This window comes from Chlorocebus sabaeus, chromosome 11 (assembly GCF_047675955.1).
Source record: "Chlorocebus sabaeus isolate Y175 chromosome 11, mChlSab1.0.hap1, whole genome shotgun sequence".
Taxonomy (NCBI): Eukaryota; Metazoa; Chordata; class Mammalia; order Primates; family Cercopithecidae; genus Chlorocebus; species Chlorocebus sabaeus.
Genome location: NC_132914.1, coordinates 11,173,100 through 11,200,830, shown reverse-complemented (window position 1 = coordinate 11,200,830; position 27,731 = coordinate 11,173,100). Strand labels below are relative to the sequence as shown.

At 47.5% G+C, this 27,731-nt stretch overlaps 1 protein-coding gene and 1 long non-coding RNA gene across 4 annotated transcripts; one reads left to right on the top strand and one right to left on the bottom strand.

Annotated features, from left to right (window-relative positions):
• Positions 1-3,801, bottom strand: LOC119622693 (uncharacterized). Its single transcript, XR_005239273.2, has 2 exons — positions 3,693-3,801; positions 1-3,393 (listed from the first exon to the last, which is right to left on the bottom strand). It is a non-coding gene; the product is annotated as an uncharacterized lncRNA (long non-coding RNA).
• FOXJ2 (forkhead box J2) lies at positions 3,390-26,904 on the top strand. Of its 3 annotated transcripts, XM_073020485.1 has the most exons (12): positions 3,390-4,190; positions 10,467-10,813; positions 13,598-13,672; positions 14,642-14,710; positions 14,892-15,032; positions 15,732-15,930; positions 19,216-19,623; positions 20,030-20,131; positions 21,006-21,215; positions 22,156-22,254; positions 22,361-22,416; positions 22,543-22,970. In XM_073020485.1, the coding sequence occupies exons 2-12, from the start codon at positions 10,481-10,483 to the stop codon at positions 22,726-22,728; spliced, it is 1,878 nt and encodes a 625-aa protein (XP_072876586.1). In that variant the 5' UTR covers positions 3,390-4,190; positions 10,467-10,480; the 3' UTR covers positions 22,729-22,970. The 3 variants fall into 3 exon arrangements, with proteins under 3 accessions (XP_072876586.1, XP_007965678.1, XP_007965679.1); XM_007967487.3 differs by lacking the exons at positions 22,361-22,416; positions 22,543-22,970 and adding an exon at positions 24,145-26,904; XM_007967488.3 differs by having other exon boundaries at positions 22,361-22,647.
• Positions 26,905-27,731: the final 827 nt, after the last annotated feature.

Below are 27,731 nucleotides of genomic sequence, written 5' to 3'. Positions count from 1 at the left end.
CAGCCTTATCAGTTTCTTTTAATTTGAAAAATTACATAAGCAAATCTATACAAACACTAATTATAGATACAGTAAAAAATGAAGTAAATTAAAATAATCCATAAACTCACATCTTTGGTGTGCATCCATCTTCTCTGTGTGTATGCACACAAATATATACATGAACATATATATATTTTAAAAAGCAACTATATGATTGCATTATACAAATTTTAAAATATTTTCTCACTCAAATAAGTCAGATATATGAAACAATGGTTCTTTAAAATAATGTATGCCTACTGCAAAATATCTAAATGATAAAGAACATAATAAAAGTAAAATAACTTCACTCACTACCTTTCAGAGATAAATATAATTATCCTTGTAAATGCTAAATAGTACTCTGTTGTACAGATGTGCCATAATATATTTAAAATCACCCTATTTTGGATATTTAGGTCTTTTCTAATTTTCCAGTTACAAAAAATACTGCAGAAAATGTCTTGTAAAAACCAAATAATTTCTTGAGCTTTTTATTTTTCCAAATTGCCAGAAAGATTCTAATCCTTCCCTTATGTTTCCATTTTTAGTATTTCTGCCTGTCACTCAAGCAATTTGCATACATAGGAAATGTCAAAAACGGTTGAAACATAACAAAACATCCAACATGTAGCAAGAAAGATTTGCCGCCAAATTGTCTGCATGTGGGAGAATTATTTAATGCCTCAAAGAGGGGAAAAAATAAATCTTTAAACCTGAATATAGGAAGTGTGAGGAGGAGGAAAAGGCTTGGTTTGGTTTACTGCCTTTAATTTTGAGGATGACTTTAAATTCTGATGGCTCCGAACAATGGTATAGAGGTTAAGAGCTGGCCATTGGAGTCATTTGGATTTAAGTACTGACTTTGCTACTTACTAACTAAGTGAACTCACACATAATATCTGGAAGTCACAATTTTCTCATCTGTAAAATAAGTATAATAATAGTGTTTTAGGAAATTGCTGGAATCATCAATGTGATAACGCACGCAGAATGCTCAGTGCAATGCCTGGCATATTATAAATATCATTATTAATATAATATATACATATAACTTAAGTATGCGGTCTTTGGTGGGCAATTCAAATATTTTGCAAGTAATATTTTTGTATTCTTATTATCTTTTTTTTTTTTTTTTTTTTTGAGACGGTGTCTCACTCTGTCTCCCAGGCTGGAGTGCAGTGGCAAGATCTCAGCTCACTGCAACCTCGGCCTCCCAGTTTCAAGTGATTCTCCTGCCTCGGCCTCCCGAGTGGCTGGGATTGCAGGCACGCGCCACCATGCCCGGCTAATTCCTTTTTTTTTTTTTTTTGAGACGGAATCTGGCTCCGTCTCCCAGGCTGGAGTGCAGTATCGCGGTCTCGGCTCACTGCAACCTCCGCTTCCCGGGTTCAAGCGATTCTCCTGCCTCAGCCGGGACTACAGGCGTCCGCCACCACGCTTGGCTAATTTTTGTATTTTTGGTAGAGACGAGGGTTTCACCATATTGACCAGGCTGGTCTAGAACTCCTGACCTTGTAATCCGCCCGCCTTGGCCTCCCAAAGTGCTGGGATTACAGGCATGAGCCGCCGTGCCCGGCCTTCGGCTAATTTTTGTATTTTTAGTAGAGACAGGGGTTTCACCACGTTGGCCAGGCTGGTCTCCAGTTCTTGACTTCAAGTGATCCCCTGGCCTGGGCCTCCCAAAGTGTTGGAATTACAGGCGTGAGCCACCGCGCCGGGTCTCCTATTATTTTATGTGATATAAAGTAGAGAGCAGGCTGGGGCCATGTTTCCTGCCTGTAATCCCAGCACTTTGGAGGCCTAAAACGGTAGAATAGTTTAAACCCAGGAATTAAAGACCAGCCTGGGCAGTATACTGAGACCCCGTCTGTATTTAAAAAAAAAAAAAAAAAAAAAAAAAAAAGAAAGGAAAGAAAGTAGGGTAGTTTGACGAAAGTTTAAAAAGCCAGGGTATGGGCCGGGCGCGGTGACTCACGCCCGTAATCCCAGCACTTTGGGAGGCCCAGGCGAACGGATCACGAGGTCAGGAGTTCGAGACCAGCCAGGCCAACATGGCGAAACCCCATCTCTACTAAAAATACAAAAATTAGCTGGGCATGGTGGCGCGCGCCTGTAATCTCAGCTACTCCAGAGGCTGAGGCAGGAGAATCACTTGAACCCAGGAGGCGTAGGATGCAGTGGGCCAAGATCGCGCCATTGCACCCGGGATCGCGCCATTGCACTCCAGCCTGGGCAATAAGAGTGAAACTCCGTCTCAAAAAAAAAAAAAAAAAAAAAAAAAAAAAAAAGCCAGAGTATGAAATACATAAGAATTTGCAGCAGAATAATATGACTCCAGGATGTGACAGCTGTAAAGGGTAAGCAGGCCGAATATCAAGTTCCCTTCTTCGCTGAGCAAGATTGCAGAGAACAAGGGCCATGCACAAGTTTAGGAAGCTGGAACAAGGTACAGGACCCAGATCTTCTGATGTTTATTTCACCGTTACACGCTCATTTATCATGTATCCACTCATTCAAGGAGCATTTACTAAATTCCAGGATGATACAAGGGTAACATGTAAACTTCACCCCAATCTTCAACTCAATGCTCATGATCCTTTATAAATTATCTCGAGGGAAAGAGAAGCCCATCAAAGACAGTCCTGAGAAAGCTGGGGCTGTTCATCTGTTTTCGGAGTTTAACAGAATGAAACGCCGGGGTCGGGGTGTCGGCTGGAATTGACGGTGTACGGTGCGCACGAGGGAATCTCCCGACGGGGAGCAGTGAGTTGTCATCCCGGGTAGACAGCGAGCTCCCGGAGCCACGCGGCCGCAGCGGGGCGAGGGCGGCGAGACCCCTCGCCGGCATGAGCGCAGCCGTGGCTTTCGAGACGGAGTGCACACCGGACGGCGCGGCTCGCGGCTCGTGGCTCGCGGCTCGCGGCTTGCGGCTCGGCGCCGCCCGGCTCCTCCTTAACCCGCGCCGGGAGGCGGTGGCGGCGGCGGCCGGCGGGCGGGGGAGGGGGAGGGGCTCGGAGCGCGGCGCGGAGGCCGGGGAGGAGCCGGGGCCTGCAGCGGAGCCGAGCCGAGCCCGAGCCCGCGCCGAGCCCTGACACTGTCCGTCCGCCTTCTGGCTCCCCGGGAGCCCGGACTGGCCGGAGCCCGAGCGGTGGCAGCGCTGGGAGCCCCACGCGCCGAAGGGAGCGGACCGGATAGGACGGCCCTAGAGGAGGTGCTGCCGCCACAGTAGCAGGGACCGGAGTCTCGAGCCGCGGCCTCCCGGACCGTGCTGCCCAGGCCAGCTCAGGGAGAGCCGGGAGTACGAAAGCCCCACCCTCTGGGGCACCCCGGGAGCGGAGGCGGGAGCGGGGACGCGAGCAACCTCTCCCCCTGTTGGAGAGAAAAGACCCTTACCACTCGGGTGAGGGAAAGAAGAGACCCGTGGGGGGGCGCCGCTCTTCTGCCTAGAGGCGAGGAAGACCCCTGTACTGGCCGGGGAGGAGACCCCCAGAAGTGGAAAGAGGGGAGCTTTCCGCAGAGAAGCAGAGTGAGACCACCCTAGCGCGCCCCCGCCCCTCCAAACACACACTCGCAACAGTTCAGGACTTTAGAGGCAAAGAGAGAGAGGGCTCTGCCTATGGAGTAGCACCCTCGGCCCACCAATATTCACAGGGGACAGGAGTCCTTACGTTCAGAAGCCACTCCAGGGAAAGAAGAGGAATCGGCTTTCAGCCTTCTGGAGAGGGGAAGGCCTCCCCCTCAACTTCCTCGTGCCTAGACAGTGGAACGGGGTAGAGCCCCTCCGCTCAGATCTCCAGCAGACAGAAAGAGCCCTCCAACTCAGAAAGATCCAGTTTGGGGGGGAGGGGAACTCCCCCAAGGGGGAGGAGACAACTCCTGGTTGGGAGAGGCTCCTCCCCTCCTCCCCAGGGTAACAAGCAGGGTGTGGGGGGTGTGCCACCTTCCCCAAGTAGGACCTCCTTCTCCTCCCCCTCCCCCTCCTCCTCCCTTGGCTCCTCATCCTCAGGGGACCAAGTTCCCCTCACCAACTTGGGAGGCTCAGCCAAGTACAGGAAGAGTCACTGAGGATGAGAGCCGTCACCTGCCTCTGAAGAGGGGAATCCCTCCAGCCCCAAACTCCAGTACCAAGTGGTTCCCTCCCTTTGCCAGGGGAACCTTGGAGACAGGTTAGTGCTTTCTTTCATCTTCTCTCTGTCATCGTCTGGCACTAGTGGGTGTACGGGGTTGAGCTGGTGGATTGTGGGTTTCACTACCGGGGAAGACAAGAGTGATGACTCAGAAAATCCAGTGGGAAATGTGATCCAAGGGCCTCCTGGATTTGAACTCACATCTTGCGGCAGAAGCTCTGAGAAATGGGTTTCTTAGTGTTTGGGGACTAAAGGGATGGGATTCATTTTAGGTCCCTTAGGGAAGTGGATGTTTTCATGCTGAGGAAAAGGGATATCAGAAAACGGCTGCGTTTTGAGAACATGCATGCTGTGTACACAACCCAACCAGTGGTAAGACTCCCATACCGCCCTTCACGTTGGGCCTTTGCACCTGGAGAGCGGGTTCTCATGAAAATCACGGTGGCATCTGGTGTCCTGGCCTTGCCCAGGGCTCGCCGAGGTCAGCTTAGTGTTCACCAGAGGTGTTCCCTCCAGCTTACTGCAATTACTGCTCCCTTGACAAGAAAAGCAGTCTGTTCCTGCTCATCCTATCTCAGACACCAAGAGGCCTCCTCTCCTGACATTTCCATTGCTAGCTGGATGTATGCCTCTGCCCATAAAATCCAAAGGGAAAATGGGAATCCCACATGTTCTGAGGCGAGAAGAAAGTGTGCAGGGGAATGCCAACTCCTGGGTTGAAGTGCTTCCTTGATGCTGGCCCTGTACCACTGCCCCAGTCTCCTTCTCAGCTCCTGTTTTTTGCTCACAATTCTTCAGGAAAAATTAGATCCTGGTTACGAAGGGAGGAGGGCTGCTGCTCCACTTCTCTCCAGATTTCCATCTAAACAAGTTGACCACTGGAGAGATTTCACTTTTGAGGAGTATATAAAGTTTCCTTCCAGAAAAGTACCTAATAGTCTCATCCTCTCCCTTCCTGTTTCTTGTTCAGTTCTGAGTTCCCGGAACCTTGTGTTAAAGTTTTCCTTCATAAGCTAGGGAATTATTGAAGTCCAGAATCTTCAGAAAAGGCAGGAAAAGGGTACCAGGAAATCCTCCCCTGAAGCCTGGGCTCTTTTTAGGAGAGGTCACTAGCTGGGTGTCTGCTTTCCTGCCTCGCCATGAGCAGATACCTTATCTTCTGTCTCACAGCAAGGACAAGTTGTGAAGGAGGCTTCATCTGACTTGGCCTTTCATATTTCCTCCTCTTTCTGGGGCATGGGTGAGTTCTACCTAAGTTCCTGAGCACATTCACTTGTCCTGGAAGCTACTGGTGGTATATGAGATAGGGCACAGGTTTGTGTGGCTGTGCTGTAGGACAACATGCATATACTTCTTAATTCAGGTGAGTGTGGCTCTCTCTGTTTCCAGTGGGTAAGTGTGTAGAGACAGGTGCTTATGTGCTTTTCAGACTATACTCCAGTTACCTAGAATTGTGTGTTTCTGGTGGGCCTCTAGAAGCAGGTGCCCCTGTACACGGACATGCAGAGGTGGTAAGGATGCCCACCTGAGGGGAAAGGCTTGGCCTCCCCCAGCCAGTGGGAGCCCGCATGACAGTCTACAGGACAGTCCTTTAAGCAGCAGGGCAGCCCAGTCTCAGGTTGGGATCTTTTCTTCTAGGACTAATAAGAGAGCTTCATTGCTGATACTGCTGCTTGCAAAAGGATGAGGATCCTTGACTCCTAACTCCGGAGCTCCCTCCCCTACCTTTTACAAAAGTGGCCACTCTGGTTAACAGCAGCCTGTTTCTTATAAAGTACTTCACCACCTGCCTGAATGGCTCAGGGTGAACTATATCACAACACCTCCAAGTCCGCCACTGCCACATAGTTTAACTGGTCCTGTTTGGACTGAGTTCCCTAACCCTCCTTGCCTCTCTGGAATCAGTTAGAAGCAGGTGGCTACTGAGTGGGATCAACTGTGGTTTAGAGAGTACTTTCCCAGACCATGTCTTATGACTACACTTAGTTCTCCCTGGAAGATAAGAGATGATAGTCCCTCATTCCTTCATCCTTGGAGTCTTCCTGATCCTAGCCTTATCTAGTACTGGGTGGTTATCTCCAAAGGAAAAGTTTGAGATTCCGACATCCTGAAAACCATTGCAAACTCAGTGCAGGCTTTGTAATGCAAACCACTGCAGGCTTGCTGCTTCCACTCCTGTCTATAGTCTGTCAGTTTGCTAATTTTTAATTTCTAGTATTCTCATTTTTCCCCATTCAAAAACAGTAGCTACATTTATTTAGCACTTACAAAGTGCTCTGAAAATATTAAGGTAATTCATACAACAATCAAAATCGTGGAGCTGGGATTGAAACTCAGGCAGCTTGGCCAGGCGCGGTGGCTCATGCCTATAATCTTGGCCAGGCGCGGTGGCTCACGCCTGTAATCCCAGCACTTTGGGAGGCCGAGGCGGGCAGATCATCTGAGGTCAGGAGTTTGAGACCAGCCTGGCCAACATGGTGAAACCCCGTCTCTAAGAAAAATATAAAAATTAGCCGGGCGTGGTGGCAGGCGCCTTAATCCCAGCTACTTGGGAGGCGGAGGCAGGAGAATCGTTTGAACCCGGGAGGCTGAGGTTGCAGTGAGCTGAGATAAAGCCATTGCACTCAACCTGGGGGACAAGAGCGAGACTTCTCTCTCAGAAAAAAAAAAAAAAGAAAAAAGAAACTCAGGCAGCCTAACTCCTCATGTGCTACACCTAGCCACTGCCCTCTTTGTTCTGGCATTCTGTACGGGGCAGGAAGTTATCACATGTGAATACCTGACATTGGCATTAGAACAATTAGTGGCCTTTCAGATAAAATGGGAAGAAAACTGAGCCTGTTATTGTGGATCTTATATGTTTCATCCAGGATCAGTCTTTCACTCCCAGAATGTCTGTTTTTCTCTGCCTTTCTCCCAGTTCTGTAGTCTTCATTAGACGTCCTGTGGATGTGATGGAGCCTGCCCTTTGGCTGCCTTTCCCAGCTTCTATGGGTATTTCCTTTCAGTCTTCCAGCTCACAGAGAAGAATGTGGCCTGACTCAGGTTCTGCCCAAGCCCCGTGGCACAAGGCCCACCTGGAGAGAGAGGTCTGGGTAACTAGGTTGGTTGGACTGAAAAATGGAAGTACCTCTTGTTTGCCTTTCTAATAATAGCCCTGAACATTAGCCTCATGCCATTATTTTGGGGAGCATGGAATGTGTGGCAGCCGCGAGCTCATTAAGTTTCATTCACTTCCCTCCAGGGACGATGCTTTGGCATGGTTTATGAGTTCATCTCTTTTATTGAAGGGGAAAACTGAGGCCTCAAGACTTCACTGGGGGCCTGGCATGGTGGCTAACACCTGTAATCCCAGTACTTTGGGAGACCAAGACAGGTAAATCACCTGAGGTCAGGAGTTCAAGAACAGTCAGGCCAACATGGTGAAACCCCATCTCTACTAAAAATACAAAAATTAGCTGGGTGTGGTGGCACGTGCCTATAATCCCAGCCTCTCGGGAGGCTGAGAAAGGAAAATTGCTTGAACCTGGGAGACGGAGGTTGCAGTGAGCCGAGATCACACCACTGTACTCCAGCCTGGGCCACAGAGCAAGGTGTTGTCTCTAAAAAAAAAAAAAAAAAAAAAAAAAAAAAAGGACTTCATCAGAGAGGCAAGGGATGGTTAGGGACAGTCCAGGAGGATTTGGAATAGAACCAAGGAACCTCAGTCTCTGAGGCTGTACACACTGGGCTGCCCTTCACAGATGGGGAAGTGAAGAGGGTGAGGAAGTGGCATGGGTCAAAGGAGAACGGTGCTGAAAGATCAGAAGGATCAGATGCTACGTACTGCTTGTAGCTGGTGAGATTTGAATATATTTTGAGTGCTGGGGGCTGTATCTGGAGGGCTGACTGGAAGCGGCTGGAGAAAGGTTAAATTTAACCTCAGTGTCCTAAGCTGGTGCTGGGGTAAGGGTAGGGAAGGGCATAGAACAACTTGCACAAGGCTGAGAGTGCTTCCCTTTCAGGCACTCACTGTGATGGGCATGTGCCAAGTGGGTTCTTCTGTAAGCCCTCTAAACACTTTAAATCCACTCTCATGCCCCTGTCCAATGTTGGAAAAGTTGTTTCAAATGAAATATCAACTGAAGGCCTCTGTGCTCTTAAGATGAAATTTCCTAGGGATCTTTAGAAGGAGATAATAGGGAATAGGGCAGAACTACTTTAGGGACCTCCCCATCTGGGGAGGACCCAGGAGGACCCTGGTCATTGGAAACCTGCTCATTGGCATACCACTCTTCAGTTCGGATGACCCAGCTACAGGACTGTGATCCTGCTACAAGTACCCTGCTCTAGCCCAGGGGCTGGGGTGTTTTGACTTAGTAGTATTGGAAGGTGTGAGGTTCCTGGAATGATTAAGTGTTCCTGTTAGTTTCCAAGTTTCCATGGTTAGGGCAAGGTGGTAGTGGGATGAAGAGGAGGATGGTGGGAGAGAAGCTAAGGATAAAGGGGAAACCCTTTATGACGCTATTTGTAAACCTGCCATCCCTCTCCCTCCGCCCCTTTTCTCCTGTCCAACAATTCTTGGGGTACAGTTGGGTCTCTTGCTGCCCCAGCCCCTGAGGCACTAAGGTGTTTCCTTCAGCCTTGTGGAGTGGGCGTGGTGTTGGTTAGGAGCACAGGGCTGGGTACATGTGCACACATGCAGATTGCCATCTGCGTGGGTGGGCCTTGGGGAGAAGGGAGCAAGTGAGAATGCTGACCCCTAGGAGGAAAGCTGAAGGGTCAAGGGCAGAAGAATCACTACCTAGGATAGAAGAGGGAGCTGAGACCCTGAAAGATGGGATGGGGTCAGGAGAGAGGGGGACATGGTCTGATCTGCTGTTGAGTTGTAGACCGCAAAGTGTGTGGATCTGTTGTATTTTATGGATACGCTTGTGCATATATCTAGCTGTGGATTTAGAGATCACTTACATCATATGTTTCTGTTCAGGATTCTGAACTTTGAGGCCGTCTAGTCCTGGCTCCTCAGGAGAAATGCCCTGGTAGGACTGAGGAAGACAATGTTAGCTGGAATCTGGCGGCTGTGCAGGCACAAACCTGTTAGGCAGCAAGTGCTTAGGGGTTGCTGGCATCAGCTCTAGGGGAGTGCCAAATGGCTACCTAGTGCTCCCTGCCAGCCTTTCTAGACCCTGCAATACAGATAGCACCCATCGTTCTTCACTTTCCCTCAGCAAGACGTCGCTGTAGCTATACCTCTCTGCTGGGAAGAGCGCCCAGGCAGTGTGGGTGGCAGCAGGGCGTGCAAACATCAGGCGTAGGCGGTCTGGCAGCTCCAGGAGTTTGCATGGAGGTGCAGCGTGCCTGCCTGGCTGGGAAGGAAGGAGGGAGGAGGAGGGCGGAGAAGGGGAGCCAGCATCGAGTCCCAGAGTGGCTATTTTTAGCCAGGCTATCTGATTGTTACCGGTAGGCACACAGCTGGGTGTCTCCCTGGCTGGGTGAAGCCCAGCAGGCTGAGAGGTGGGAGGTCCTTGTGGATGACTTCTTCCTGGTGTTGGTGTCTGTGGGCGGGAGCATGCAAGGGGTAGCTTAAAAAGTGTGAGGGCAGCTGTGTACTCAGGATGTGTTGCTTCTGTGTGTGACTTTGTGCTCTGGTGGTAATGTATGCTGTATATGTAATCGTGATCTCTGTGTATGTACTTCACTGTTTATGTATCTGTCTGCTGGTTGTCATGTATAATTTATGCCTGGGATATATCTAATATGCCTCAGGTGCACATGTGTGTGGGATAAAAAGGGCAAGTGCTCGTAATATATATAGTAGGAAACGTCTTCAAAAGTGTTGGTGTGTGCTTCATCCATGTATGTTTGTATTTAGGTAGACCTTTTCTTTACGTGGACATTCATGCCGTCTGTCTGGATGTTGTATGAAAATACAACAGGTGTCACATGATTGGAGAATGGACTTTTAATTTCACCTGCTAAGTGGGGTTTTTCTTTTTTCAAACTTATTCCTACATCCTTTAAAAATACTATGTCGTAGGGCTATAAGTAAGGTGAATTGAGGAAATAGCTCAATTTGCTGTGAAGTTTGATCTCTTTTAGTCCGATATGGAGAGGCCTTTTGGCCGTGCTCCACATTAAGCTGTAGGGTAACTAGCAGTCCATCATCTGGTAGATAGATCTGCTTGGGGATTCTGGGAACACCTGGTGGAAGGCCATGCCATGGGTGTCTTATGGGAACGAGAGTAGGAAGAAACTCTCCTTCCCTCAAACACAAGGATTTGAGTATTACTTGCCCCCAGTATTTTCGTCTCCTCTTTGTCTTCTTCTCTGCAGAACCCAGAAGTACCATGGCTTCTGACCTAGAGAGTAGCCTCACCTCCATAGACTGGCTTCCCCAGCTGACCCTCCGAGCTACCATTGAGAAGCTTGGAAGTGCCTCCCAGGCTGGGCCTCCCGGGAGCAGCCGCAAGTGTTCACCAGGCTCACCCACAGATCCTAATGCCACCCTGAGCAAAGATGAGGCAGCAGTTCACCAGGATGGCAAGCCACGATACAGCTATGCCACTCTCATCACCTATGCCATCAACTCCTCTCCAGCCAAGAAGATGACTCTCAGCGAGATTTACCGCTGGATCTGTGATAACTTCCCCTATTACAAGAATGCTGGCATTGGTTGGAAGGTGGGAATGCTTCTGTAATTTTGGCTTAGATTTAGCCTTCAACAACCTTTTTCTCTACTTTTGTTTCTTCCTGTATCCTGTTCAGTTTACTCTGGCTTGTCTCAGAGATGTGAAAACTTAAAATCTCGTATGTTCTGCCCCCTACTGTTTTTCAGAGTTGAACAACTTTTATTAGGTATATTAGGGAAGCTCCAAGCCATTAAGTATAGTGATGGGGATGACGGGATACTGTTGCTTGTCACACCCTCTTATCTTCATTTTTTTTTTTTTTTTTTTTTTTTTGAGACAGAGTCTCGTACTGTCGACCGGGCTGGAGTGCAATGGCATGATCTCGGCTCACTGCAACCTCCACCTCCCAGGTTCAAGCGATTCTCCTGCCTCAGTTTCCTGAGTAGCTAGGATTACAGCCACCATGCCTGGCTGATTTTTTTGTATTTTTAGTAGAGACAGGGTTTCGCTATGTTGGCTAGGCTGGTCTCGAACTCCAGACCTCATGATCTGCCCGCCTCAGCCTCCCAAAGTGCTGAGATTACAGGCATGAGCCACTGTGCCTGGCCCACACCCTCTTGTCTTCTGATCCCTCAAAGAGGATATTCATTCATTTCACAAATGTTTATTACCATTCTACGATGTTCCAGTCACTATGCAAGGCATGGCATCACTCCTTCCTACCTAGAGGTAGGAATCTAATCTACATCATCAGATTTCCATAGCTCCTTTGCAGTCATCATCTTTTGAAAAGCTGCATTCCAAGAAAAATAATAATATAATTAGGTTCTTTACCAACAGCTGGCTACCAAGCAAGTAATGAGAAGCTAAGTTGTTTGGCTGGAGATGAAGAAAGAAGGGGCTCTTCTCCCATGCAATTTTTTGGAGCAGTAGCTCATTTGTCAATTGCTGAGTAGGAATGGGAACTTAATATGTAGTTCTCGCACTCTGTAAATCCTCATTTGACGTACAAACTATGTAGTGAGTTGGAGACTATTGAAAGCACTCAGCTTTCTTTTCTTTTTTTTCTTTTTTTGCAGAGGTGGGGGACAGGGTCTCACTCTGTTGCCTAGACTGGAGTGCAGTAGCATGATCTCGGCTCACCGTAACCTCCGCCTCCCGGGTTCAAGTGATTCTCCTGCCTCAGCCTCCCGAGTAGCTGGGATTACAGGTGTGCGCCACTGCTGCCCGGCTAATTTTTGTATTTTTAGTAGAGATGGGGCTTCACCATGTTGGCCAGGCTGGTCTTGAACTCCTGACCTCAAGTGATCTACTTGCCCTGACCTCCCAAAGTGCTGGGATTACAGGTGTGAGCCACTGCACCCAGCCTCTTTTTTTTTTTTTTTTTTTGAGACTGAGTCTTGCTTTGTCACCCAGGCTAGAGTGCAGTAGTGCAATCTTGGCTCACTGCAACCTCCGCCTCTTAGGTTCAAGCGATTTTCCTGCCTTAGCCTCCCCGAGTAGCTGGAATTACAGGCGCCTGCCACCGCAACCAGCTAATTTTTTTGTATTTTTAATAGAGACGGGGTTTCACCATGTTGGCTGGGCTGGTCTCGAACTCCTGACCTCAAATGATCCACCTCCTGCCTTGGCCTCCCAAAGTGCTGTGATTACAGGTGTGAGCCACCGCACCTGGCCTCTCTTTTTTTTTTTTTTTTTAAAGATAGGGTCTTACTGTGTCACCCAGGCTGGATTATAGTGGTACAATCACAGCTCACTGCAGCTTGAACCTGGGCTCAAGCAATCCTCCCACTTCAGCCTCCTGAGTAGCTCGGACTACAGGCATGTACCACCATGCACAGGAATTTTTTTTATTTTGTAGAAATGAGATCTCACTATGTTGCCCAGGCTGGTCTCAGGCTCCTAGACTCAAGTGATCCTCCCATCTCGGCCTCCAAAGATGCTGGAATTACATAATGGCGTGAGCCATTATGCCTGGCCCATTGAGCTTTGCCTTTGTAAATATGTCCCTCCTAGCTACCGTAACCCCCAACCCCACCCAACACACACGCTTTTTTTTTTTTTTTTTTTGAGATGGCGTTTCGCTCTTGTTGTCTAGGCTGGAATGCAGTGGCGCGATCTAGGCTCACTGCAACCTCTGCCTCCTGGGTTCGAGCGATTCTCCTGTCTCAGCCTCCTGAGTAGCTGGGATTAGAGGCACGTACCACCATGCCCGGCTAATTTTTTGTACTTTTAGTAGAGACGGGGTTTCAACATGTCGGCTAGGCTGGTCTCGAACTCCTGACCTCAGGTGATCAGCCCATCTCGGCCTCCCAAAGTGTTGGGATTATAGGCGTGAGCCACCGTGCCCAGCCCCAACACACTTATACAATATTTCTTTCCTCCAAATGTGAACATTCTATGGGCTATTGAGAAAATGAAGGTGATCTGTGTTTTTATTTCACTCATAATGTATATAAAAAGTTGTAAAACATTGTTCTTTTGCTATCAGTAGGGTAGATTGAGGAACTGGGCAGATATGATTGTGAAGCATTTATATACTTGTCAGTTGGCTGGAAAGATTGAAAAACTATATAATCAGTTTTTCAGAAGCATTAGTAATCAAATTTGTAGCCATTTCCTCCCATCAATTTAATCTCTGCATTTTTCTTATCTCATTGCTATTGCTATTTGATGCATAATTCCCTCCGTCAGTGTAGTTAAGAGGTACTAAGCTTGCCCTGATACTTCACCTCCATGGTTTATTATGTTTTTTTGTGTGTCCCTCTGTGTTCTATTGGAAAATTTTCTGCTCTGCACAATGCTCAGGCCTAACTTGCTTCTCTGCATCTCCAGAATTCAATACGGCACAACCTTTCTCTCAACAAGTGTTTCCGGAAGGTGCCCAGACCTCGGGATGACCCTGGGAAGGTAAGAGACTCCTATGAGCATTGAAAGGAGGAGCAGGAAGGAGAGTGAAGTAGTTGACAGCCCAGAGTCCCATGGCTGTTTTAATTACCCAGAAGAGGAAATCATGCTTAGTGAAGCATCTTTATTTTTTCTCAGAGGAAGCTTGGTTGTCAAGCTTGTGGGCCCCCACTAAAATGGGTGACTAAGGAAGACTGTGAGGCTGGGTGCGGTGGCTCATGCCTATAATCCCAGCACTTTGGGAGGCCGAGGCGGGTGGATCAACTGAGGTCAGGAGTTCAAGACCAGCCCAGTTAACACGGTGAAACCCCGTCTCTACTAAAAATACAAAAAATTAGCCGGGCGTGGTGGTGCATGCCTGTAATCCCAGCTACTCAGGAGGCTGAGGCAGGAGAATTGCTTGAACCTGGGAGGCAGAGTTTGCAGTGAGCTGAGATCGCACCATTGCACTTTAGCCTGGGCAACAAGAGTGAAACTCCATCTCAAAAAATAAAAAAAAAAAAGACTGTGAAATCTTTTTTTTTTTTTTTTTTTTAGTAGAAATACTTAGGATAAAGTTGACTTTCATGCTCCCCCTTTTTTGTGTGGCACTCTTTTTTCCTAGATGTAAAAGGTAGACTTAATAACCTTTGTACAAACATCTCTATAGAAAAGTCCCTGGTGTTTCCCCCATAAAAGAGAAGGGATGGATCATTCTCTCCATTTGACAGATGTGGATGCTAAAGTCCAAGCAAGTTTTGCCTCAGGTCAGAAGGGAAGGGAGAGGCTGTGTCTGGACATTTTCAGCTCTTTGAGCTAGATGCCATTGTTCTGCCCCTCCAAAACAATCGAGGCCTGTGTTTGGACCACAGGAGTACCTCTGGCATACTCAGTGAGTTTCTAGGACAAATTTGCTCTTCATTAATACCCGGAACCCTGGGAGGTTCTGAAGGTAATGATTTTGTTTTCTGTGGGGATGGGATCTCCTTCCAGGGTTCCTATTGGACAATTGACACCTGCCCTGACATTTCCCGAAAGAGAAGACACCCTCCAGATGATGATGTAAGTTCCCAGCTCATGGGGGGATGCCATATCTGAGCCAGCTGCTCCTTCCACCTCCTCTTGTGGATGTTCAGTCCTTTCAGAGGCAAAGGTGGAAGGCATACCAGCAGAGGGGAAACCATGGGTCTTGGGAGGATGTTGTGCCTCTGCTTATAGATTGCCTTTTCTTCACAACCCTCAGCTGTCCCAGGACTCACCAGAACAGGAGGCAAGCAAGAGCCCACGGGGAGGCGTTCCAGGGAGTGGAGAAGCCTCACTGCCTCCTGAGGGGAATCCGCAGATGTCACTTCAGAGCCCCACATCTATTGCTAGCTACAGCCAGGTAGGAAGCAGATATGGCAGGGGTCATGGCATGGGTGCTGAATAGATTCAGATGTGTCCCTGTTTATTCAGAATTACGTATTGAGTATCTGTGATCTATGAGGCAGATAAATTGATAAAGAAGGGGAAAGCAAAAGAAGGAAAGAGAGAGAGAGAGAAATAGAAAGGCACAGCAGAACTTTGAGAAAGATCAGGATGAAAAAGCTGGGCACAGTGGCTCATGCCTGTAATCTCAGCACTTTGGGAGGTAGAGGCAGGCGGATCACTTGAGTCCAGGAGCTTGAGACCAGCCTATCCAACATGCCAAAACCCAATCTCTACTAAAAATACAAAATTAGCTGGGCGCCGTGGCATGTGCCTATAGTTCCTGCTACTCGGGAGGCTGAGGCACGAGAATCACTTGAACCCGGGAGGTGGAGGTTGCTGTAAGCTGAGATCACGCCACTACACTCCAGCCTGGGCGACAGAGCAAGACCCTGCCTCAGAAACAAACAAACAAAAAGAAGAAATGGAGACTGATGAGAGGAAGAGGGTAGATCAAGATAAGAACCAATGAGCAAAGAAGGAGAAAATGATGCTGGGCCATTGAAGAGCTGGGCGAAGATTAAGAGGACAGGCAGGAGAGCCTGGTGACCATCGAAGCGTTTTATTGGTCCCTCAGCTGGTACACTGATCAGGAATTTCTTACCTGTTTTTGCAGGGCACAGGATCTGTGGATGGTGGAGCAGTGGCAGCAGGGTCTTCAGGTCGAGAAAGTGCTGAGGGTCCCCCTCCCCTTTATAACACCAACCACGACTTTAAATTCTCCTACTCAGAGATCAACTTTCAGGATCTAAGTTGGTCCTTCCGCAACCTCTATAAGTCCATGCTGGAGAAGTCCTCTTCCTCCTCTCAGCACGGTGAGTCTGGAGTTGGGATGGGTACATGGAGACTTTTTTATCTTGTTGAACAAGTGGTGACATTTTCTTTTTTCCCTTTTTGTAAATTTTTTTTTTTTTTTTTTGAGACAAGGTCTCACTCTGTCGCCCAAACTGGAGTACAGTGGCATGATCTCGGCTCACTGCAACCTCTGCCTCATGGGCTCAAATGATTCTCTCACCTCAACTTCTCAAGTAGCTGGGAGTACAGGCACATGCTACCATGCTTGGCTGATTTTTGTTTTTTTTATTTTTATTTGTTTTTGAGACAGGGTCTCACTCTGTTGCCCAGGTGGAGTGCAGTGGCGAGATCTCGGCTCACTGCAACCTCCGCCTCCCGGGTTCAAGCAATTCTCCTTCCTCAGCCTTCCGAGTAGCTCGGACTACAGGCGCAGGCTGCTACACCCAGCTAATTTTTGTACTTTTAGTAGAGACAGAGTTTCACTGTGTTGGCCAGGCTGGTCTCGAACTCCTGACCTCAGGTGATCCACCTGCCTCAGCCTCCCAAAGTGCTGGGATTACAGGTGTGAGCCACCGTGCCCAGCTTAAGTTTTGTATTTTTAGTAGAGACAGGGTTGCACCATGTTGGCTGGGCAGGTCTCGAACTCCTGGGCTCAAGTAAGTGATCTACCCACCTCAGCCTTCCAAAGTGCTGGGGTTACAGGTGTGAGCCACCGTGCCCGGCCATATTTCTTTCTTTCTTTTTTTTTTTTTTTTCTGAGGCAGAGTTTCGCTTTTTTTGTTGCTCAGGCTGGAGAGCAGTGTTGCAATCTCGGTCTACTGCAACCTCGGCCTCCTGGGTTCAAGCAGTTCTCCTGTCTCAGCCTCCCAATTAGCTGGGATTACAGGCTCCTGTCACCACACCCAGCTAATTTTTGTATTTTTTAGTAGAAACGGGGTTTCACCATGTTGGCCAGGCTGGTCTTGTACTCCTGACCTCAGGTGATCCACTCACCTCAGCCTCCCAAAGTGCTGGGATTACAGGCATGAGCCACTGTGCCTGACCCTTATTTCTTATTTTTAACACAAAGAGAGGTATCACTACTCAGAGAAAATATTTCATGAACTAAAACTGTTTGGAGTCAAGCAAGCTCATCTGTCCTTGTGCAAATACAGTTGTTTCAGGAGGCAAGCTAGGTTATTAGCTTCAGAAAGTGAGTTGGAGGATTGCCCCTTCCAGAACTAAGGGCAGTGATTTTAGGGGCTGCAGGCGAGTCATTTGGAGGATGACCACGAGGGGGCAGCAGCAGTATCCTCTCCCCAAGAATCCCTGCGTTTCGTTGTAAGAACAGTTTCTTTTTACTTTTTAGTGCATTTATATTTATGTTACTTTTATTGTGAAAAGTTGCAAACAGATGCAAAAGTGTGGAGAAAAATATAATAAAACCCCTGTGTTCCATCGCCCAACTTTAACAGTTATCGGTTTTTTATTAGGCTTGTTCTGTTTACCACTGAGCCTTCTAAAAATTGGAGTAATTTAATGGAATTCACATATACCATGTCATTCCACTTATAAATACAATTTTGATATACATCCCTAAATGATGACTTTCTTCTAGTTATCTACCATGACATTATCACTCCTAGCAGAATTGATAATACATCCTTAATATCAGCTGGTATCTTGTCCATGCACGTTTTCCTAATTATCATGTGAGAATGACTTAAAGTTTTTATCGGGAGGCCCCTTGAGAGAACATCTGGTTCAGCCCTCTGCAATATCTGTGTGTTCGTTTTTAAAATAACTTAGAGGGCCGGGCGCGGTGGCTCAAGCCTGTAATCCCAGCACTTTGGGAGGCCGAGACGGGCGGATCACGAGGTCAGGAGATCGAGACCATCCTGGCTAACCTGGTGAAACCCCGTCTCTACTAAAAATACAAAAAATTAGCCGGGCGAGGTGGCGGGCGCCTGTAGTCCCAGCTACTCAGGAGGCTGAGGCAGGAGAATGGCGTGAACCCGGGAGGCGGAGCTTGCAGTGAGCTGAGATCCAGCCACTGCACTCCAGCCTGGGCGACAGAGCAAGACTCCCTCTCAAAAGAAAAAAAGAAAAAATAACTTAGAGACAGTGGTGAGGTTGACTTCAGGTGAGGCATTGGACCTTCTCGTTCTGTGCAGTGGCCCGATGTTAGCAGCAGGGGCTGAATGGAATGATAAAAACTGGTTAGTCACTTTTTGGAAAACTTATATTAATTTTCATGAATTCTTCTTGTATGTCCCAGGGGATCAATTTCTAGAGTTGTGTTCCAAGACTGTAGCATTTGCTTGAGAAATGAATCCAACTCAGGTGGATTCCATTGGTTGCTTGGAGGTGGGAACACGAGAAACCATAAAAAATAAAGTAAAACATTAGATTGGGTGAGGACAGCCTAGAGTTCACTCAAGTTTTATTGTGACTGAAAGCCCCTAGCCTCAGGCTTTTGTTCTTCCTGGGCTGTCTGCTTGAGAAATAACTGCTTGAGAAATAACTCCATCCTGTCTGCTCCGTACCCAAGCTACATTTGTTTCTAGAGGATACAGGAATTAGTTGGCAGTAGCAGAGTGTAGAGAAAATAAGGAAGAGGAGGTAATAGATGACCAATGGCTTTGTTTTGTTTCTGATTTACTTTTTTTCCCCCCTAAACACTACATGACCAGGGATGGTTTCTTTTTTAAAGTTCACCTGCTGGGAAACTGTGATTTCAGGCCTACAGCCAAATCCCTAAACAGTAGCATTAAACACTACACGCTGACCTTTTTAGTAAGATTTCAGTGGTCTTCACACTGTCAGGGCCCTCCTCTAACCTAAGTGCCTTCCGGTCTCTTGTACCTGCCAGGAGCGCCACAGGGATCTTTGCTGCCCTGGAACGTTCTTAACCTTTTTTTTTTTTTTTTTTTTTTTTTTTTTTGAGAGGGAGACTCGTTTTGTCGCCAGGGCTGGAGTGCAGTGGCCGGATCTCAGCTCACTGCAAGCTCCGCCTCCCAGTTTACGCTGCCTCAGCCTCCGGAGTAGTTGGGACTACAGGCACCCGACTAGTTTTTGTATTTTTTTAGTAGAGACAGGGTTTCACCATGTTAGCCAGGATGGTCTCGATCTCCTGACCTCGTGATCCGCCCGTCTCGGCCTCCCAAAGTGCTGGGATTACAGGCTTGAGCCACCGCGCCTGGCCCGTTCTTAACCTTTTAACTCCACAGTTTCGGTCTGAGGCTTTCCATCGCAAGCCAGGGAAAATCTCATTTCGTGAAAAATGCATTGCCTAAGTCACTTGCCTGCCTCCTCCCCACCTGCAGGCTTTTCTTCTCTCTTGGGGGACATCCCACCCTCGAACAACTACTACATGTATCAGCAGCAGCAGCCACCGCCACCTCAACAGCAGCAGCAGCAGCAGCAGCCGCCACAACCACCTCCCCAGCAGTCCCAGCCACAACAGCAGCAGGCATCTGCCCAGGGCCCCTCAGCTGTAGGCGGTGCTCCTGCACTGCACACCCCAAGCCCAGATGGTTGTACCCCACCAGGGGGAAAGCAAGCTGGGGCGGAAGGCTATGGGCCTCCCGCTGTGATGGCCATGCATCCACCCCCCCTGCAGCACGGAGGCTACCACCCTCATCAGCACCATCCCCACTCCCACCCTGCCCAGCAGCCACCACCTCCACAGCCGCAGGCACAAGGCCAGGCTGCCATCAACAACACTGGCTTTGGTGAGTAAGGAGGGTGCAGAGTGATCTAGAGGAGGGGGGGTGATGTCCTTGTCCTAACTCCGGCATGGAGGTGCAGTTAGTTAGGAAGTTAACCATGGGTCTTTTAGGCTTCGCTCCTTCATGTGGGCTAATCTGAGCAACGTTAGTACTTAGAGCTCTGTCTTACAGAATTCTTGGATCAATTGAGATTGTTTTACGTATTCTCCTGACTATGAGCCTGGCTGTACCTAAAGCATAGATAGCTTTTCCAGTCCTAAACCCCCAGGGAGGGAGAGTCCAAAACTTGGAAATGCAACTGATAGTCTGTATAGATGCAAGAATCTCACATGTCATCAGCCTGGTATCAGTTGACTGCTGTCTTACACTTCACTCTATCTTATTATCCACTTTCCCCTCCTCTTTACAGCCTTTCCTTCTGACTGGTGCTCTAATATTGACTCTTTAAAGGAAAGCTTCAAGATGGTGAATCGGCTCAACTGGTCCAGCATTGAGCAGTCACAATTCTCAGGTTAGTGATCAAAGGATGGAGGAAGAGAGGGATACACTGTAAGGGAAAACTCAGTAGAAACTAGAACCAGAAGGGGGTTGTTAAATGAAGTTCCAGAATTTAGGATTTCATTGTTTTTCTTTCTTTCTTTTTTTTTTTTTTTGAGACAGAGTCTCGCTCTGTCGCCCAGGCTGGGGTGCAGTGGCGTGATCTCGGCTCACTGCAACCTCCACCTCCCGGGCTCACACCATTCTCCTGCCTCAGCCTTCCAAGTAGCTGGGACTACAGGCACCTGTCACCATGCCTGGCTAATTTTTTTGTATTTTTAGTAGAGACAGGGTTTCTCCTTGTTGGTCAAGCTGGTCTTGAACTCCCAACCTCAGGTGATCCACCCGCCTCGGCCTCCCAAAGTGCTAGGATTACAGGCATGAGCCACCACACCCAGCCTCTTTTGACACAAGATGGATAATGTTTACATTATTTTCAAGTTAACTCACATTAATCTTGTCTTAACTCACAACATGGCAGTGAATTATCCTAGTCCATTCTGTCTTTGGGAGAGAGAAGGCCCTCAGGAATTTAGAAGCCCTGGACCACTATTTTGTAGTTTTGTCACCACTTACTGATACTGACAGTGTGACCTTGGCTGAGTCACTCAGTCACGCTGAGCAGTTATCTTACTCATCAGTAAGATGGAGATTCTAAGAATTTGGTAAGGGATCAAGTGGAATGAGAGTATGAAAATGCAGAGCTCTGAAAGATGTACATTGTTATTGTTAGTGCCTGTTATCAGTGGGGGTGATTGATGGTGTGTTTGGAACGGTGAGATAGGGCTGGGTCTGATAGGGGCTTCCTACCTCTGCAAGGTTTGCATTGCTTGCTTCCCTCTTTGTAGAACTGATGGAGAGTCTACGACAGGCAGAGCAGAAGAACTGGACCCTTGACCAGCATCACATTGCCAATCTGTGTGACTCCCTCAACCACTTCCTTACTCAGACTGGTCACGTGCCCCCTCAAGGGGGTCCCCACCGCCCACCAGCCCCTGCCCGTATTGCTGACTCCTGTGCCCTCACCAGTGGCAAACAGGAGTCCGCCATGAGCCAAGGTACTGCACAAAGCCAGTTGCCATGGAGGTGGAGACTATGTAGAAAAAGAAGCGTAGCAGAAAGGCAAAAAAGAACTGAGAGAAAGGATTTTCTGGGGCAGCGACCCAAATTGAGCAGTGACTGAATAGTTTATCAGTGACTGAGTATCTGTTGAATCAGCGAAGTTCTAAACTGACAAATGCAAAATAAATAGACTGTATGATTCCTTTTTAGACCTCGGTTTGGGAGATCAGAATTACTTACAAAAAGGGAGATTAGAGAAAGGCCCTATTTTAAATTTGCGTCTCAGTAATCACTACCTCCGGGGTGATACCAGATGAAATGGTGGTTCTATACTTACGTGATCTTCAAACTAGTGAAGTGAGAGAGATGTCATGATTATGTTCCTGTTGCTTGCTTTTTTTTTTTGAGATGGGGTCTCGCTCTGTCGCCCAGGCTCTGGAGTGTAGTGGTGTGATCACGGCTTACTGCAACCTTGACCTCCTGGAGCTCAGGTGATCCTCCCACTTTAGCCTCCTGAGTAGCTAGGACTACAGGTGTGTACCACCATGTCCAGCTAATTTTTTTTGTATTTTGTATATAGCTGGGATTTTACCATGCTGCCCAGGCTATCTTCAAACTCTTGGGCTGAAGGGATCTGCCCACCTCGGCTGCCCAAAATGTGGGGATTACAGGCATGAGCCACCATACCTGGCCCTATGTTTCTATATTTTTCATTCTTATATCTTTCCTATTTCACAATTGTACTATCCATTTCTTTTTACCCTCAGTGGTGAGGACTGACAGCTTTTGCAGAAAGCCTTCATGCCTGCAGGAGCTACAGAACAGGGCAGGGAAGAGAGAAGGAGGATGGGAACAAGGGTATATTTTTTTCGTCCCTGCTTTGTTGAGTACAGTGACCCCCCCCCTACTCAAGTAACTCTTGTCTTGCTTTGGCAGTGAACTCTTATGGGCACCCACAGGCTCCCCACCTCTACCCTGGCCCATCACCAATGTACCCAATCCCCACCCAGGACTCAGCAGGATACAATCGCCCAGGTAAGAGCCAGGAAGCTTGTTTCAAAACCGTTGTACTCTGGTGAGTTGTTTTGCTTTCCTTTGACTCTGAGCTGGCATTCTGTGCATTTTTGCCTGCATGTCACAGGACGGAACGAGCCTTTATCATTCCCAAGGCTGGAGGATGGGCTGCCTGCTAAGGAGGTATATGTCAGGGCAGACTAACGAAGACCGATGTCCCTTCCCTTCCCCTTCCCTTCGCCTAGCCTTACCCTACCCTTCTCCTCTTACCCTTCCCCTTCCCTTCCCTTCCCCTTTTCTTTTCGACAGAGTCTCGCTCTGTTGCCCAGGCTGGAGTACAGTGGTACGATCTTGGCTCACTGCAACCTCCACCTCCTGGGTTCAAATGATTCTCCTGCTTCAGCCTCCCAAGTAGCTGGGACTACAGGCCCACACCACAATGCCTGGCTAATTTTTGTATTTTTAGTAGAGGCAGGGTTTTACCATGTTGACTAGGCTTGTCTTGAACTCCTGACCTCGAGTGATCCGCCCGCCTCTGCCTCCCAAAGTGCTGGGATTACAGGCATGAGCCACTGCCCCCGGCTAGATGTACTTTAAAATTAGTAACTGCAATGGTAAAAGGAAGTGAAAGCGTACATATAAGCAAAAGATAGCTATGTGCAACATTTATGTGTGGCCTTGGAATCTAGATGGAAGACGTGCTCAGGCAAATAAAATGAATTTGTTATCCACACATACTTGCTTTGTGCCCATGTCTGCTTTCCTGTCACCTGATCTCCAGAATCGGGGGTCTGGGATTGAACTATCTCTGACAGTGGGGGTGGGGTAGGGAGACACTAAATTGCCATAGACAGAACGAAATGAACAGATCCTTCACATTTAGACACGTATAGAAAAATCACTGTTATTCTGCCTAACCACAAGTGTTTTCAGTTTTGGGGGTGACATCTGACTCTCTGTATTCTTTGTCCATATATTATAAATACAAATTTCTATACTATTTCATGTGATATTATCTTCTGTTTGTTTGTTTGAGTCAGAGTCTTATTCTGTTGCCCAGGCGGGAGTGCAGTAGGCAATGGTGTGACCTGGCTCGCTGCAACCTCCGCCTCCCAGGTTCAAGTGATTCTCAAGCCTCAGCCTCCCGAGCAGCTGGGATTACAGGCGCCCACCACTGTGCCTGGCTAATTTTTATTTTTTAGTAGAGACAGGGTTTCGCCATGTTGGCCAGTCTGGTCTAGAACTCCTAACCTCAGGTGATCCACCCATCTTGGCCTCTCAAAGTGCTGGGATTATAGGCATGAGCCACCATGCCCGGCCATATGATATTGTCTTCTGTATGTTATTTTATCATTATTATATGTTTTCAGAAGTATAATTTTTTTTGAGATGGAGTCTCGCTCTGTTACCCAGGCTGGAGTGCAGTGGCACAGTCTTGGCTCACTGCAACCTCTGCCTCCGGGGTTCAAGCTATTCTCCTGCTTCAGCCTCCTGAGTAGCTGGGACTACAGGCACGTGCCACCACACCCTGCTAATTTTTTGTATTTTTAGTAGAGGTGGGATTTCGCCATGTTGGCCAGGCTGGTCTCGAACTCCTGACCTTGTGATCTGCCTGCCTTGGCCTCCCAAAGTGTTGGGATTACAGGCGTGAGCCACTGCGCCTGGCATCAGAAGTATAATTTTTAATGGCAGCATAATATTTAATTGCTGTGGAATGTAATTAGCTCTAGTTTATTTCCTGAGACCTCACTGAAATGGTGACCTGCAACCAAAAATAACTCCAGCTGATAAGGGCGATAACTTCGCAAGGCCTTCTTCGTGGTGTTATCTGGGGCTGAGCACAGTCCTTCTAAATTGAGGGAACAGCTTCCCATCCGCTCTCCTTTTACTCTCTTTCTTTCTTTCTAACAGCACACCATATGGTCCCTCGGCCACCAGTGCCACCTCCTGGTGCCAATGAGGAGATCCCTGATGACTTCGACTGGGACTTAATCACTTAGTGCATCACAGAGTGTGGAGATCAGCCCAGGGCGGCATGGTGAAGTCTGGCAGTGGAGAAAGAGCAACCCCAACCCGTCCCTCCCCCCCACGTCTGTATATAGACATATATCCTCTTTTTGTTCTTTCTCTGTCGGAGAAGCCACTGCAAGATGCTGCCGAAGATAACCCCCTCTTTCCTGCCTCGTTCTGCTCTCTTCCTTCCTGTTTTTTCCTAGTTCTTTTATTATTATTCCTATATTATTATTATTATTATTATTGGTTATATACTGTCTGTAGTCTCCTGTCCCTACACCATGGATCATGTCCACCTCTTGCTAATTTAAACTCATCAGGCTGGAAGATGAAGCCGTGATAGCTACAGAGAAAAGTTTCAGACTCCAATTTACCTTTCTCTTGGAGAAACTCGATGCTGATCTCACCTTTTGGCCCTAAATTGTTTTTTGTTCCCGTCAGTTTCAGGCCAGGACTAGAGAGGCCACATTACCAAGTAGAAAGGGTCTGAAACATTACTTGGCAGCCAAGAATTTGGAGGTTTTAAAATGGTGCTAATTCTGTCCTCTGAGGTCTTCCTTGTCCCTTTATACCTTCAATCCTTACTTCTGCCAGTCTGCATTTCCTATCAGGGTGAAAGTGATGATGGTGGTACAGGAGGGTGACAATAAAATCCTATTGGAATTGGAGACCTGGGTTGGAAGGGATGGAATATAAGTCAGTGTGAAACTGAGTGTACACTGCCATGTTACATCAGTGTCCATTGGCTTGTTTCGAGCGCATTCTGTAAGAAGATAGGATTGGTTTTAGCCCAAACTCTGCTTCTATGGTAGGGCATGAGGACAACTCTTCGGCATAGTTTTAGCTTCTTGGAGATGATTCCAACTTAACTATTTTGGCCTTTTAAACAATTTTCTCTGAAAATTAATTGTGGCTCTTATTTGCATTTACGAACTATCTTCCTATCCCTTTTTCCCGTTCAGCAAATATTAGTTTGTCCTCCTTTAATTGTTTGCCCAAATCTTCCACCCATCTTTTTTCTTCCCCCATTTTCTGGGATTCTCAAGAAAGAGTAACCCATTATCACTCTGAGTTTCATCATGTCCTAAGACATGATGGGAATCTCATTCCCACCTCTCATAGCAGAACCAAACCTTTAGTGTTGGTGGTAGGAGGATGGGGAGAGGAAAAGGGAGCTGGCAAAGAAATGGATAGGGAATATTTTAGTTCTTTAAATATATAGGCAGATGCTTCTCTTGGAATCTAGATCATCTGGCTGAAGCTTTTGCAAGTAGGCTTTGAGAGATGAAGGAGATTGGTGGAGGTGAGTGAATAATCAGAGGCAAGAGTTCAGTGAGGGCCAAGGGGGACCCCCAGAAAAAGGTATAGAGCAAACTCATCTCTTTTACAAGGGGTGGCCATGACTCACCGTTGCAAAGTACTCAGTGTATATTTAATGTTAATTGTTGAATTTTAGTTATGAGAGGGAAGAACAATTTTATTTCTGTCCTTATTTCACTTGCTGAAAAGCTGTGGGACAAAATGTATGGAATAGACAAGGCCACTTTCTTTGTGATTTCTGCTTTTCATTCATATTATTTTATTTACCCATGATTTCCAAGAGATTTGGCTTTCTGCTCTCCTGCTTTTTTCTTTCATCCACCCCTTTCCTTTTTTTGGAAGGGGGTTATATGTGAGAGTTTATTGAAGAAGTCCAGTGAGGCTGAAGTAAAGGGGCAAGATAGGGCAGTTAACTAAATAGCACTTTATTTCTTTGAAGCCTTTGTAAGAAAGAAATGGGGGTGCGAGTGGCTTGAATCTCCCATGACGTTGGAGGGCACTTAGTGGGGTTGAAGTATGACATAATATTTCCCATTGGGGAAAGGAGAATTTCTCTTAGAGGGTGGCAAAATGCCTTTGCCCAGTGTCTCTATTTTAGGCATCTTTTCCTTCCTTATTCCTTCCAGTCAGGGTGTGTCCTACACATAACTTCCCATTAGTTCTCCTCAATATTCCCCCTTTGTAAATGATCACTCCTCTTTTCTAAACCCTTTTCCTGTTCAGATCCATACAGGATTTGCAAGGGTAGACTGAATCATACATGGAAATGCCCCTTGTTCATCTATGTCTTCTGCAAACTAGTCTCATGAAGAATTCTGGTGTGCAGCCAGGGTAGTGAAGTTTGGTTCTGGGACTGGAGATTGGCCATTTGGCCTCCTGAGATTCCAGCTCCCTTCCACCAAGCCCGGTCTTGCTACATGGCACAGGGCAAACCTGACTCCCTTTGGGCCTCAGTTTCCCCTCCCCTTCATGAAACGAAAAGAATACTACTTTTTCTTGTTGGTCTAGCATTGCTGGACACAAAGTGTAGTCATTATTGTTGTACTGGGTGATGTGTGCAAAACTGCAGAAGCTCACTGCCTGTAAGAGGAAATAAGAGAGAAAGTGGAGGAGAGGGACAAAAGGAGTAATTATTTGGTATAGATCCATCCATCCCAACCTTTCTCTCCTCAGTCCCTGCTCCTCATGTTTCTGGTTTGGTGAGTCCATTGTGCCACCACCCATAATGCTTTGCATTGCTGCATCCTGGGAAGGGGGTATATGGTCTCACAAGTTGTTGTCATTGTTTTTTTGCATGCTTTCTTAATAAAAAAAAAAAAAAGAATGTTTACAGTTTTATCTTACTGGTAGTGGTCTCAAATTTCTTTTGGCCAGGGAAGGAAAAGAGAAATGTGAAATCATTTAGTTTTAGTTGGTCTTTATTCCTCTTCCACCTTTCACCACCAGGTTGAATTAGTTGACCCTGACATTTTTTGTGACATTGGTGGGAAAGAAGAATCAAAGGCACGTCCTTAACATTCCTCTTTTCAAATGCTATCAAGTATGATGGAATATTGCGGGAGAGTCAGTCACCCTTTGTAGGTTAGTGTATGGAGTAGGCCCACCTTGCTTGCATTTTAGGATAGTTTAAAGATTTAAGATATGGTACTTTGGGGCCGGGCACGGTGGCTCACGCCTATAATTCCAGCACTTTGGGAGGCCGAGGCAGGGGCATCACCTGAGGTCAGGAGTTCGAGGTCAGCCTGACCAACATGGTAAAACCCCGTCTCTAAAAACACAAAATTAGCTGGGTGTGGTGGCACATGCCTGTAATCTCAGCTACTCGGGAGGCTGAGGCAGGAGAATCGCTTGAACCTGGAAGGCGGAGGTTGCAGTAAGCCAAGACCGTGCCATTGCACTCCAGCCTGGGCAACAAGAACGAAACTCTCTCTCAAAAAAAAAAAAAGCCGGGCGCGGTGGCTCAAGCCTGTAATCCCAGCACTTTGGGAGGCCGAGACAGGCGGATCACGAGGTCAGGAGATCGAGACCATCCTGGCTAATACGGTGAAACCCCGTCTCTACTAAAAATACAAAAAAAAAAAAAAAAAAAAAAAAAGCTAGCCGGGCGAGGTGGCGGGTGCCTGTAGTCCCAGCTACTCAGGAGGCTGAGGCAGGAGAATGGCGTA

Excerpts from the sequence above, each read along its gene's own strand:
- FOXJ2 (XM_073020485.1), top strand. The coding sequence starts at position 10,481 with ATGGCTTCTGACCTAGAGAGTAGCCTCACCTCCATAGACTGGCTTCCC. Across the intron at positions 20,132-21,005 it reads TGAGCAGTCACAATTCTCAG|AACTGATGGAGAGTCTACGA; the intron begins GTTAGTGATCAA and ends CCCTCTTTGTAG. Across the intron at positions 22,417-22,542 it reads ATGGGCTGCCTGCTAAGGAG|AGTCTCGCTCTGTTGCCCAG; the intron begins GTATATGTCAGG and ends TCTTTTCGACAG.